This window comes from Centruroides vittatus, unplaced genomic scaffold (genome assembly GCF_030686945.1).
Source record: "Centruroides vittatus isolate TY-2023 unplaced genomic scaffold, ASM3068694v2 scaffold_2802, whole genome shotgun sequence".
Classification (NCBI taxonomy): Eukaryota; Metazoa; Arthropoda; class Arachnida; order Scorpiones; family Buthidae; genus Centruroides; species Centruroides vittatus.
The window spans coordinates 925,097-938,241 of record NW_027122693.1 but is presented as its reverse complement, the minus strand read 5'-3'; the positions used below and the strand labels follow the sequence as shown (position 1 = coordinate 938,241).

Genomic DNA, 13,145 nt, shown 5'->3' with positions numbered 1-13,145 from the left:
TTTAAGCAGGTTTTACCGTATATTGGAATAGGCGAGAATTAAATGAATGGAAGTTACAATAAAGATTAACAACCACTTGTTTAAACTTCCCAAGTTTTATTAGTAGCTTTCATCCCCGCTTTCAGGCACGTAGTTAAATCGTTCCAAAGACTGTGGCTTTAGATTGCCAGAGGATCGGTCGAACCCGCGACTTACACCTAATCCTCCTTTCTGTATCTAACTCATTGTCTTAAAGAATAGAGTACAGTAATTGTTACTAGGTTTGTTCCTCTGTAAGCAGTTTCATTGAATGGAATATTGGTTGATTTTTAAGTCGTGTAATCCACTTTTATGGTAATTTCTGAAATCTTTGTTATTGGAACTTGTTTACAAGTTTTGCATTTTTCATAGGTTTATTCTAATTATAAACCGTGTAAACTGCAGTGAAACCTGTCCGAGACGGAACCCGAATAAAAAGGAAACCCGCGTAAACGGAACCCAGCTATTTTTTATGTTAAAAAAAGCCTGCTCGAATTTGAGATTCGCCAAACCGGAAAAAATATTCGATACAGTACCGCTAGATTCCGGTTTACACAGGTTTTACCGTATTACGTAAATAGTATTTTGTAATATAATTTTTATATAATGTTTATATTGAACTCGCGCGTAAAATCAATGGCGCACTACCCAATAGGTGCACTAGGCTCGCCCCTAGGGCCTCCTCTCCCGGAGGGGCCTCAAAGATTATACAGCAAAAAGATATGCCTGTAAAAATATAATGAACGTTTAAAAATTGTACACCAGCAAGAACAGTAAAATCGTCAATTTGTGAATTACGTCATTGTCTTTTTAATGCAAAAAGACCGCTTACTTAAAAGGTTTTTAACAAAATTGCGCCTAAGACCTCAACCGCTACTACGTAAGAATATTAGTAAATAGGATTTATAAATATTTTAACAAGTTTTATTTAATTAATTTTGAGATGAAAATATCGAAAAAGCAAAAAACCTGTTTAACTATTTAAACCACGTAAAACAATTTAAATCCTCTCCTTTTCTAATTGTTCCATCCGTTAACAGATGGCGTCGCACACGTCTCGACGTATGGTATTTACAGAAGAGTGGAAGGCGGAGAGAGGAATTAAAAATTGATATTTTCATCGGGTTCTTTTCGGGAAATTATCGTTTAAATTTTCTATGATTCGAGCCAAACGTTGCCCTATATTTTACCAGTTTAATTTCTAAATATGACGTGTTGAAATGCATAAAGACTGAGCATGCTCTTACAGCAAAGTGTCTTCGCTGCAAGGGACAACTGACGCATTCTTTAATTTTTCCACAGGTAAATTTGTTTGTTTGTTTGTTTTTTCCCGTGCAGTAAATCTTTTTCCGTTTTGCTGCTAGAAAGATTTTTTTCTTCTTCTCTAATCGTAATTAGTGTCTGCAGAAACCTCGTGTCTTACACTCGATCACAATAGGATCACACGAGAGCTCACTATAAAACTACGTCACACCGCAGGATTTATATATATATTTTCCCGCGTTACCCAGAAATTTCACGGCAGAATCGAGATGGAATGCAAATTTCGTACGTGTTCCGGGGGGGTGAAATTATGCAGAGAAACCTTAAAGATCACCTACGTTATGACGTAGTTTGATAGTGATTTCTTCAACACATTACATGGATGGTTTTCGTCGTCTCCTAGCAACCCGGGGGCGCGGTTACTTAATTCCCCTCGGCGATTGGTTAGGTTGGTTCTGGCAGCCAAGTCTCCCGCCACTGGCTACCGAGGAGTCGAACGGCGAGAGGAGGAAGTGACGTCACGGGAGATGGGAAATCGTGCCTCGTACTGTTTCCCACCTAGACGGTGCAGGCCCGTTTCCAGGTGAGAGTCGTATCGGCTTATAATTAAATTCGACATAGGGTTTTCGGTCGCATCACGTTTAGGCGAGGCGAAAACAGAACGGCCAAATGCGGTCGGCAGAAAACAGGACGCGTAGACTGAGGGAGCAGGCAATTGTATCGATGCTTTTCCTAGGCCAGGGCACGAACCAAAGGCGCCATCCCCTCCATTCTGAACGACAATCGATACTCGAGGATACAGGAATCCGTTAGGCGATAGTTGGTGATTTTCCATTCTTATCCGATGCCACTAAAATCTCGTCCGTAGAAAAAGAATTGCAAAACCATATTCGGAATTCTTAACCAGATTTCTAGAAGAGGAAGAGGAGGAAAAAAAAATGGGGAAAATACCACAATGATCGCTTTGGATAATTACCTTACTACCATTAGGAGATGCGCTATGAAGAATTTTAATAATCCCCATTTTTTTCCAAACAGATGACCAACTTTTTTCCTTTTTTTTCCGGAGCCATCCGATGACGACGTAACGTTAATAAAAACGGTTGCCATGACGATTCGGATGTCATTTCCAATGAATGAGAATTGACTTTACGAAACGAACATAAGTGCTGTGATTTCTTCCCTCTTCCTCCACCCATCCTTTTATTAATTTAGGATAGTAGCCGGAAGGAATTCTGTTATTTAGAGCGATTAATTTGCGAAATTCTTAATCAGTTTTTATAATTTTTCCCTTCTCTTCTTGGTCGAGATTATTGGAAAAATTCCTCTCCTCGTTTTCTGGCAGTGTTTTGAAAGAGAGAGAGAGAGAGAAGGGAGATGAGAAACGAGAATAAGATGATAAAGTGTAGGGAAATGCTGTAAAAATAATAACTGTTTCATCCTGCGGAATCGGGTTTCGCCAACTCTCCACGTTACTAGTTAACCGCCTTCTGTTCAACCTTCTGCCATTTCCGGTGCCATCCCGTATTTTAATTCTTTTCTGGGAATAGAAGCGAAATTGGAAATCCCTTGTAAATTTTCTCCCCTTTCCTCCTCCTCCTCCTTTTTATTTTTAAAAATTTCGAGCGTTACCACGTTCTTCGCCATCCACGAATTAATATAATCCCGTTTGATGTATCGGTTATTAATAATAATCCTGTCGACGAAACCGTATCGTTTTATATTATGACGAATTTATCAAGATTTATCGCATTGATAATCGAGTTTCTTCACCAAATTATTCGCGAAATTCGTGACAGTTACGTGTAAGAATTACGACAGAGAAAAATGGATGGGCATCAAACCGTATGCTGTTGCCTTCTTGGACTACTTCCAGTTAATAATATAACTAGTTGATTAAGGTTAAAAAAATAATAATGATGATAGCAGCGCAGTTAAAAATCGTATTAAATAGCGGTCACGTATGATAAATGACTTATTTATTTGTTGTAGTTCTTTTCGTGTCAAACATGCGAGCGTTAAAACTTCTTACATTCCAAAACAACACCGTTTTTTTGCTTAAAAGAAATCTAAGACCCATCGAACGGAATTAGGAATGGTCTTAAATCGCTCCTGTTTTTAATTATTCTCTTGTAAATCATCAAATACTAGGCGCGCAGCTTACCGTGTGTAAGCCGTGGACTAACAACGCGTGTGCTTTTGTTGGATCGTCCAAAGCAGTGTTCGGCCTTTCGATAGATGGCGACACCGCTTTGAATGAGTAAATCAGTACAAAAAGACCATCCCTATTTAGTAACTTCTAGGAACAGTTTAGTCCGTGGCATGGATACGAAATGGATGCAAATCAAAAACGCATTGCGCGGATCAAAACAAGACCGCCGTTACGGGTAAGTGTCTTAATTTTCGGCTTAAATGTGGCAAAAATCGATGGAATATCGCGAAGATTTTAAAACTTAGCCGTTATTATTACTGCAAAACCTTCGAATTCTACAAGCATCTTGTATAACGTCCCCGCTTGTTTCGTCTAATGTAGAAGCGCGGACGGAACTGAAATCGAATTTGTTTTCTAATACGGCCTTCGAATGCTATGAAGGAATCTTTGTAAACACATCGATAAACCTAAGCGAAACGAGCCTCGTATATTGAATTACGTCAGGAATATATTTAAAATAAATAACGTCCGAAGTAAAAACATTGTAATGTCTTGTTTATAATCATTGACATCCATTAAAGTTTCTTTCTTTCTCGTGAATTAACGTTTTATTCCTCCCTCTCCTCCTCCTCGATGATCCAAATCGCTGAAGTCACTAATCTATAAATTGAATTGCCGATAACGGCGAGTGATATCAATTTGGTTGGATTTAATTACGCGATTTTAGTCTTCTTTTTTTTTATATACCCCGGAAGATTGTACCCGATTAGATGTAACGTTTTTTAAATTTAGTATCAGAATTATCCCATAAAAATATTTTTGGAAATTTCCTCATAAAAAATGTAAAGAAGTCGAATTGAGGTACCATTGTTTGTTGTTCGTTTCTGAAAGTAATCCCATGGCGAAGAATCCTCTGTTAGAAAGCTTTTACGGGGCCAGTTGTCTTTTAGTCTTCTTCCTTTCTTTATGTTTGATACGGCAATGTTAACTGCAGACTGTTACGAGTTAATGTACTCGTATGCTGTACAAAATGTATCGGGAACATTTTCTTAGAACAGGGTTTGGCTCGTAGCCAAATTTAACTGTTGACTATTTAAAAAAAACATTTACTCCTACTCTCAGCTGGGGGAGAGGAATTTCAATTTTTTGATTATCTTTATACCAACAAATTTAATATTCGTAGGAAAAGTAATTTATTTTTCTCGTATACTAGTATATACGCTATAGATATTAGTTAGGGTGATGAATATTCCGAGGTGTTTTCCTCCCCGAATCATTTATTTAAGTCTGGTAGGGATTTTTTTTCCCGCCTCCCTCCCTTTTGAAGCGATGGAAAAATTATAAGAATCTGAAGAGGAATAACAATGGATGCTTATTTTAATCCTAAAATACTGACTTTCATTTGGAGGTTCGCCGTCACAAATATATATCGTAAATTTGCTTCTCGCTACCCTTTTATCTAACACCAAAACCGAAAAGAGATAAGACTTTGGTTAAAAGTTTTATCGGGAGAGAACGTTGATGTATCAGATTATAAATTTAGCTATAAGCTTGTTTAATAAGGGGGTGAGAAAACATCAATTTATTATCGTAACAGCGAAAGTGTGCCGCGCTTGCTGGGAGTTTTTAAAAAAAAAGTACACTTACATAACCACTCGATAAGCTGAATGCCCTGTTCTTTAACGCTGTTTTTTCTTAAGTTTAAGAATTAAATATGCGTACGAATCGAATTTTGTTTCTATATTTACGTGTAAAGTTACGTTTCGAGTGGTCTCAATTCAATCTTTGCCTACTTGTGTCGATTTCATTTCGTAATCTTGACTGAAAATAATCAGCTGGAGATCAGATCTTGTGTACGTTTTGTAGACGTTTTTCGGATTAAATAACTATTTTAGGGGTTTAAATTAATTAAATTTAAAAAAAAAACGTTTTAATGTCGAAAATCGCTTCTTCTGTAGTGTGAAAAACGTCGTACTTTAATCAATTTATTAACAATACGGTTCTTTTCGAGATGCAGCATCGTTTCCGACGTTATTTTCCGGCTAAAGTTTCTAAATAAATTAAATTTAAATACGTTAAATTCAAAATAAGCAGCTAGAAACCTATTTTACTTCCGTCGGAATCGAGAAATCTTTTAAAATGCCGAATTTATTTAAACTCTGGATCTATTTTACTCTCCGAAATGCACTCCTTCCCGGTATATGCTCGGTTATCGCTTGTAAGGTACTCGAAAGCAATTGTGTCGATTGTTTTTTGAGAGATCGTCGCGCGCCTCTACCCTCGATAATTGAGAAATTATTAAATAATAGCCGTATCGTATAATAGCATTGATTGTGTAAAAATTGTGAAGATTGAAGGCCAGTAAGAGGAGGGAAATGCCCAACCTTGGCCTAAGAAATATGAATTATATATAAATGGATGATTACCAATAGAATTAAGTAAAAATTGCTTTATTAATTTCCACGGTGTCCATCTCAGTTCTTAGCTCTTTCGAAGTTGGATAGAAAAGAGTTAATTTTAGAAACTCGTTTATTTTTAAGAAATTTTACAATTTTTTAAAGATTATTGTTTTTTAAACGGTAAGACTCGTATGAGACAGAACCTTTTAATAAAACAGAAACCTGCCTAAATGGGAAAATTTCTTCGGAATGCGTCAATTTCCCGCGTTTAAAAAACCTGCCAAATCGGAAAAAATATACGGTACCGTGCGAGTCCAGTTTATGCAGGTTTTACCATATATGATGATATTCTTACGCTAGTACGCTGCGCGTCAACTTTACCAGCTCTATTTATTTAAACCGAAGGAAATTTTTTAAAGTAGAAGCAATACCAACTATTTTGCCTATTTTTTGAAAATGTCCTGCAGTATAGTCTCTTATCTTTGGTTTGCATCCTCCTTGAGAGTTGCGATACCTCTCCCTTGACTTTTTTGTATTATGTAGTGTTTACCGGTTGCCGATTTCTCAAAAAAATAAATAGAATGATATTAGATAGCCCTTCTGAAACACATGTAAGTCTCTCTTACACATCCAAGGTTTCGTGCCCCTACATCATTCTTTTAGATCAAAACAGTGACAATTCATCCCTTGTCATTCTTATACACCTATTTTGACTATTTCGGAAGTTTTATTTTCAAAAACGTCAACTTTAGAAGAAGCAATATATAACCTCCGGACAATTGCGTCGATCAACATAAAATAGCAATTTTGTAAGAGTGTACGGATGTTAAAGTAGCAAAAAAGGAAGTGATATAAATGTAAATTACAAATATATGTGTATAAAATACGAAATAACTTCGGATTATATAAACGGCAATCGTAAACAACCAATTTACTGTAATTTTCGTAGTTCATGCTAAATGTAGTTTGATAAAAACAGATTTTTTCGTGCAATTTTTAAGATATTTTACAGTATAGATTACTGTTGATGTTAAGCAGAGTAAATTATAAATTACATCCATTGTTGAAGTGATTGTAGTTAATCCAATACATACAGAATGTGTCCTTTTATTCAATAAAATGAAAGAAAATTACAGATTACGTAAAATGATAAGTAACTACTGCCGTTAAGAAAGCCAATGAATGAAAATCTTTATGAAATGTTATCAGTTTAAAGATAATATTCGGCTTAACTGTTCTATATATAATTTGATATATGAATAAAAATCATTTGTCGTTTTGTTATTTGTTACCAATATAAAAATGCAAAGTTGAATTTAAAATTTGGACTTTTTTTAAGTAAAATTTTAATATGGTAGCACTTCCGCCGAAATTAATCCCAGATTTACATAAAAACCCACAAATACAAACGAAAATAAATCATTTCGCAAGCTCCTCTCCGTCTTAACACTTTCCAGAATGTTTATTTTTTTTACATTTTTATCTATGTAGCTTGAAGAAAGTAGTTAATTACAAGAACTGTTTGTTTATTAAAGAAAAGTTTCTCGGGGGAAGGTTTTTTCCTTTCCATTTCTATTTTAAATCGTACGAAATTTTATATAACAAACCAGATAGATCCATATGGTTCCACGTTTGATTTTAAATAAATAGGTAATAATCAGCGTAGTAAGGATCTATATAAAATGCTATAATGTTTTAAATTTATATAACTTAATAAAAATATGATCTTATTTTGTTTCTAAATAGAACAACGTAGATAGAATTAGGATAATTAATTAATTTTAGTATTAAATTTGATATCTAAGTTAAGAATTTGGAATATTAACATAAAACATTATTTTACGAGAATTAGAATTTGTATACTTTCTATTTCCATTTACCAATATATCATACACAGAAGCATACCCATGATATAAATAGAACGTTTAAAAAAATCGGTGCACATATGTAACTTATCTTCCAAATAACTGATTTATCAGACAATCTTTACTTTATTTAATATTTCTAGTATAATTATCATCTTTACAAATGTACATAATGTGAATTTCAGTTAAAATCATAAATATTTAAGTAAAAACTCAAACAATAATTTATTTAAAAATGGAAAACGATTTATAAACTTTCATTTGAGTCGTTTGACGTTTGAATTTTAAAAGAAATTTCATACATTGCATCCGTGTATTGTATTATTCAATTACAGTATTTACTTTGTACATTTTAAAACTTGATTTATAAATCTTTTAAGACAAATGTTAAACAAAATATTCAAATTTATAACTACTTTACTCTGAAATTATAGAAGACAGAATGAAAATATCTAAATCTACAAGGTAAGGTAAAGATTCTTTAGTAAAAGTACTGTATCATTAAAATATCTTTTGTAAGTCATTCCACTGCAGTCTATTTGAAAAAATGTTTGTTCTATGCAAATATGTGTTTCAAATTCTATTCTCCTGAAGTCAACATATTTGAATATGTAAAAACTGCTTGGCGAGTAAATTTAAACGCCATTTATATATAAAATTTTCCTTTCTTTAATAGTTAATATATAATTTACAGTAGATATTTTAATGATAAATCAATCGCAACTTTCTGAAAACAAAACTGTCTAATTTTTTTTCTGTATCAATTAGATATTATCCTAAATACTTTACAAATCTAAATGGTAACAAATATCGCACGTTTCGTGAAGGTGTGTGTGGACCGGTCGGTCGGTCCAGTTACGGATAAAATTTATGACTGCCGTGCTTGTATATTGTACAGCCTTCCATACTTGACATCATTTCTTATGTCAAGCGCAGCAGTCCACACAATATATTATCCTGATGATGCCTATGTTTAGTATCTGAAACGATGTCAAATACATGGTTATCTTAATGCAAAGAGTATAGCACATATCTTTAGCATTCTGTCTGACAACATCCTTTAAAGATCATATTCAATTTTTTAAGTAGTCAAAGGATATAAAGCATAACATTTGTTTAACTAAACAAATAAATATTGATGCTGTTCTTTAAAAATTCTCTTCTTATTTAATTTTTTATCATTTACATAATTTGATTTTAAACTATTCCAGTTAACATTGTTTTTTTTTTTTTTTTTAAATAAAGCGTATTCTATAACCAGTTGACTCACTGGCATTTGAGTTTAAAGATGTTTGTAAACAGGAGCATATAAAATTAACATTAAAACAAGTTGAGGACTAAAATATATATAATTTCTTTTTAGAAGTATATTTCTAAATTATAAAGACATAATTCATTATCTGTATTTACTTCAATATGAATTTTGTATGCATCCGTTTATATATAAATGCATTGTGGATCAGCTCGGCTTGCATAGAATTAAATATATTTTTATTCTCCTTTAATTTGTCTTGCAGAAAAGTATATTCTACACTTTAATAATCCCGAATTTTATATAAATGTTGGTTTATCAAATATCGCAAAGCCCGATACGTATATAGAAACGCATTTATAAATTAGCGGAGTTCTAGCCCGATTATTTAAGGAGATCGTTTGGTTACGTCTCTATTAAAATATCGTTGTCTTATAAGAAAATATATTTTAACAGACTAACAGAAATTACCACTTAAAAGAGATCTTTCTAATTTTATAGTTTAGTTACTCCAAATAAACTGGATGGAGGTTGGCAACCTTCAGCTCTTTAAACACATGTGTGATCTCTATTTCTGATAATCAAAATAAATGAATTAGTGTTTATGTGTACTTAACATAATACAATAATACAATTTTATTAGCCTAAATAAAAATCAAACATTTTTATCTATGTTATCATACACAAGAGACTAACAGTATTTTTCTCTGAAAAATAACAAATGTATTTATATAATGCCTCTTTATATTATTAAAAAATAAATTAATATTTTTATACTATATTCTTACATTGTAAAAAAAAATTACTTTAATTAGTATTAAATACTAATTAAATATATAACTTCTATTTTTTGCCTATAAATTTCGGGAGTAACGAAGTTTTTCCCGTGAAACTATATTAAAGCATCGTCCTAATTAATGTAGATTAAACTGTTAATAACTCTGAACTACAAGACTTCTACATCTGTTGACCAATTTTGAGCTTTGACCTTGATGACATAATTGGCAATATATTTTGTCTGCTGCTAACAAGTCAGATAAATATACAATATCAGATTTATCAAATAACACTCTTAATACGTCTCTGTACTCATTTTTGTATACAACGAATTTCAAGTGTCCCGTATTTCGATAAAAAACTAGGTGCAGACTTACATTAATGTATAGGAAATCAATTATTCAAATAAGTTACATTTCTATTTAAAAAAATCAAATTTTGTTTATCTTTCTAAGAAAACATCTCTTATTTTTTATACTGATAGAGAAAAAAGTGTTTTTTATTCTGCGTAATAATAAAAATAAGATCTAATTAGGCAACTTTCACAACTTTCTTAATGTTCTCTGTTAAGAATGATTTTAAGATCGGTATTCGTTTAATATCGATCGATACAATCGGACCGTTTGTTCGACGCTCGAATACGGACGTCACCTTCGGCATAATACGTTCGACGGATTTAATTACATTTTAATACATTTAACTTTAATGGTAGGAGTAAAATAATTGATTTTGATAAAATTATTTGAGAAGAATAAATTTTAATTGTATCTCGTTTATCATTTTGTCATAAATAACTTAGTAACTAATAGATAATTAATACAATCAAGTATTTTTTGCATGTAATTTTATAAATTATAGCACATCAGTATAGTGAATTAATATACCAAACAAACAGCCGGATTTATAAAGCTATTGAGGCTAACCAATTACTATGCAGTTTGACAGGAGACAGGCCATCAGGCCACCATCTTTTTTTAAATATATATATATATATATATATATATAGTAGAGAAGGTGGCCTGTGCCAAATTGCATAGTAATTACTTAGCCTTAATAGTGCAATAAAGGTATTCATTTGGTATTTGAAATAATTATCAGGTTAGCTGTATTTATTATAAGTTAATAAAACTTTTTCTTATTAAAGTAAACAAAATATTTTACAGTATTAGTTTCTATTTGATTTTTTTCCTATTAATTTCAGAGAAAATAAATAAGAAAACAGTTATTAGTTGGAAGTAATTTAATCTATAGAAATGTTTCTGAAATATATATAGTTTCGTCTTCGGGAGCCATCAAACCTTCACATTTGATAGTTTGAAGGTGCAATGGCTTCACCAGATGAAACTATGTATGTACAAAAACATATAAATGGATTAAATTACACTTTTACTTTTTAAGTTAGTTTATTTTTTCACTTCTCTATTGAGAAGTCATATGGATTTTAAGTATTTATTAATATATAATATAGTTATAAGATTTCAACAAAGATATTTGATGATTTTTTTTAATAATGAAAGCACCATATATGATCTAAAATGCTATATTAACATAAAAATCAAGAAAATTTTTCAAGAAAGCCAAAAATAGATTATTTTAAAATTAATTCAATGCCAAGTTAATGAGTAATACAGTTTATATGTTGGCTGTTTATTAATAAATTTTTAGTTTCAAAAATATTTAAAAATAAAAAATCTCAAAGCCATATTTTTTTTTTCTATAGAAAACTTCAAATAGAATCATAAAAAAAAATAAATAAAAAAATACAAATATCTATTCTTTAAAATAGCTATAAAGATATTTTTATTTGCTTTAATTTCCTATCTGTAATCGGTATGTTTGAAGTAATTGAATTATAGTAATTTATTTATTTTATTTTGCTTTTGTGTCGAAATTGCATTGAAGTAAAATATGTCAAATTAAAGTTATATAAAGTAGTTACGACAAATTGTCGTAGAACACGTAACGGAGCAGTTATGTCCTCTTACAGAATTTTATAAATTCGTCGTCATTTGTTTGAATGAATCGAATCGTAATTCTTTACAAAGTCGGCAAATTAGTAAAATTGTTGACTTATTATGGCATTGCATAATAATTTATTTCTCTGACTGGAAATAACATCCCGCGAGACTTAAGAAAATTGCAGTACGGTACAATAGAAAAAGTCTTTTCTGTAATATAATATTAACCTGCAGGAGGTTTAAATGTATATTAAAAGAATTGATTTTCATTCAACTGCTTTATAACTTCGGGTTTAAATCGTGCAATAGAAATGCATTTTGAAATTAATAATTTTTCTTCGGCAATCTACTTACAAATTTGATAAGTTATTGTATAATACCCATGTTATATTTTAAAATTTTATTATCTGTTTTGTGTTTATGAAACAATAAAACAGAATAACCTCTGCTTATAAAAGACTATTAATAACAATTCTAAACTTGCTCTATGTTTAAGCTACCGAATTGATCTAACTAATTAATTTATTCGAACAGACAAAATGAAATCCGTTATTTTTATTAGCAATATCCTTAAAATTTTACGACCGACTCTTTTTCTTTCATTTATAAAATAAACAGCTGGATTACTAAAGTCCGTGACGATAGATATCAAAGTCAAAGCTAATAAAACAAAAGTATCTTTGTTTAGTAATCTTAAATTCCGATTGATTAGCTGCTTACTTAAATAATTGGGTATCTTTTCTTTTTTTTTATATATTTATTACACACATTTTTATTCTCTTTGTCAGATATTTAGCAATGGTTATTTTTAATGAACTCGTTCCATTTGGATTTATCTTTTGCAAGCGAATAATTAAATCCGTTCTAAATCGCCGTTTCCGTCTTTCTTCGACGTCCTCTTTCGTCCCATCTTTCGGCTTCTGTTTACTCCTAAACCCCCCGCTTATACTTTCATAAGGATTACTTTGTGTACTATCTGTTTATTGCTAATTAGAATTATTTGTTTAAAATGGTACAATAAATATGTTTAATTTTAACTTTCGTCGCTAGCATCTTTATCATTTTTTATGTATAAACTTACTAAAATTGCTTATTTTTGATTATTTATAATATTATAAAGAACGTTATAAAACAGATACACTAAACAGAAAAATTAAAATGTTGATTCTAAATTTTAAGCTTATCAAAATTAAAATCGTTGTCGTAAATTATAAGCAACTGATATTGATATGTACAAAATATTAAAACTTTAAATAAAAAATAAGACCAAACTCAATGCTTATTTATGGAAGTAATAATATATGGTTTATTTTCTATATTAATTAAACTAAAGGATATTATATAATTGCAATAGACAATACATGAAGTTGAAAATATTTATTCGCGCTTTTATTTTATAGATATATTTATCTTTTTATTTGTTTGAACTTTTTTCTATTATTCTGATTTTAATATTTTTTA

The 13,145-nt window shown here is 31.1% G+C and overlaps 1 protein-coding gene across 5 annotated transcripts in view; it reads left to right on the top strand.

The window, feature by feature from the left end:
• Positions 1-13,145, top strand: part of LOC136987846 (FERM and PDZ domain-containing protein 4) — a 74,957-nt gene that overhangs the window by 15,877 nt on the left and 45,935 nt on the right. Inside the window, exon 1 of one of the 5 annotated variants that reach the window (XM_067285598.1) lies at positions 1,542-1,864. The exons of 2 other annotated variants lie outside the window; for them this stretch is intronic. In XM_067285598.1, coding sequence (XP_067141699.1) covers positions 1,809-1,864 — 56 coding nt within the window. In that variant the 5' untranslated portion in view covers positions 1,542-1,808. Of the gene's footprint in view, positions 1-1,541; positions 1,865-3,469; positions 3,669-13,145 lie in introns of those variants that run through there. 2 more of the 5 variants (XM_067285593.1, XM_067285596.1) reach the window with 2 other exon arrangements.